The sequence below is a fragment of the Lucilia sericata genome, unplaced genomic scaffold, assembly GCF_015586225.1.
Source record: "Lucilia sericata isolate MDLA Ls3-8-SP2 unplaced genomic scaffold, ASM1558622v1 Contig001149F_arrow, whole genome shotgun sequence".
NCBI lineage: Eukaryota > Metazoa > Arthropoda > Insecta > Diptera > Calliphoridae > Lucilia > Lucilia sericata.
The window spans coordinates 1-1132 of NW_023995120.1; the positions used below are offsets into that span (position 1 = coordinate 1).

The 1132-nt window shown below is 38.3% G+C and overlaps 1 protein-coding gene across 1 annotated transcript; it reads left to right on the forward strand.

The window, feature by feature from the left end:
• Window positions 1-220: 220 nt before the first annotated feature.
• LOC119610287 (tribbles-like) lies at window positions 221-779 on the forward strand (the record flags this gene model as incomplete). The annotated part of the gene is made up of 1 exon (XM_037965423.1): window positions 221-779. A coding segment is annotated over one exon (559 nt), but the record flags the coding sequence as incomplete, so codon positions are not given.
• Between the last annotated feature and the right edge of the window lie 353 nt (window positions 780-1132).

Sequence of the window (1132 nt, forward strand, 5' to 3'; positions counted from 1 at the left end):
CAACAAATGAGGTCAAGTTGTCAGCTAGCATTCTCTTAAAAACTCTAGTTTACTCTTTACTAAAGTTTTAAGCAATTTTTTTCTTTAAAATTTTGTAAGAATAACTTCTTTTTTTAACTAGTTTCTTTAATTTTCTTGGCAAAACTTAAATATTCTTATTATTTTTTCTTTTCTTTAATAAATTACTAATTTTTTTCTCAATTTTCTTTTCCCTTTTTAGAACCAAACTTCAATATGAATCTCTAGAAGGTTCCATGATCCTGGATAATCCTGAGGATGATACTTTAAGTGAAAAAATTGGCTGCCCTCTATACACCGCCCCCGAATTACTCTGCCCAGAACCCACCTATAAAGGCAAACCTGCTGATATGTGGGCTTTGGGTGTAATACTCTACACCATGTTGGTGGGTCAATATCCTTTCTTCGAGAAAGGCAATAGCAATCTCATTACCATTATTAGACAATGTTTTGTACAACTACCCGGTCATCTATCACGTTCCGCCCGCTGGCTTTTATTATCTTTACTAAGGAAAAACATTTCTGATCGTGTGCCCATAGAGCATATCTTCCTCTCACCCTGGTTAAAAGAACAAAAACCCTTCCATATGTATATACCCGTTGATGTGGCCATACCCGATGATGAGGATGATTGTCTGAGCGACAATGATGCAATGGATTGTATGGATATTGTGGAAGATGATGGCGTACAGCCTTTGGATTATTCCTGCAGTACCTTAAGTCTGAATTATGTTAATGATTCTTATGCTGAAATGGGTTGACCCTGGTGTTGTCTTTCTCAACACTAAGCAGCCAGCATAAGTTTGTAGCTTATGCTCGAAGCTAAAGACTCTTGTAATCTTTTTTAAGCGCTGGCGCGCTAGCTTCGTTGTTATAGTTGCTCTTCGTTAAATCAAAAAGGGTCAAAGTTCTCCTCCAACTAAACAAAACGTCAGCTCCTAGCCACGGGTTAATGTCATTGCTGTTTCGCCAACGCCTTCTTCGTTTCTTTCTTAAGAAACTCAACTCCTTGAAAACCCACCTTCTAAGTGAGAGAGTGTAAGACTGTCTGTTGGACACCTTAAACATAGGCTAAAGGCCTTAAGTGTGTCTTTTTCCAATCCCCCGCCCTTCC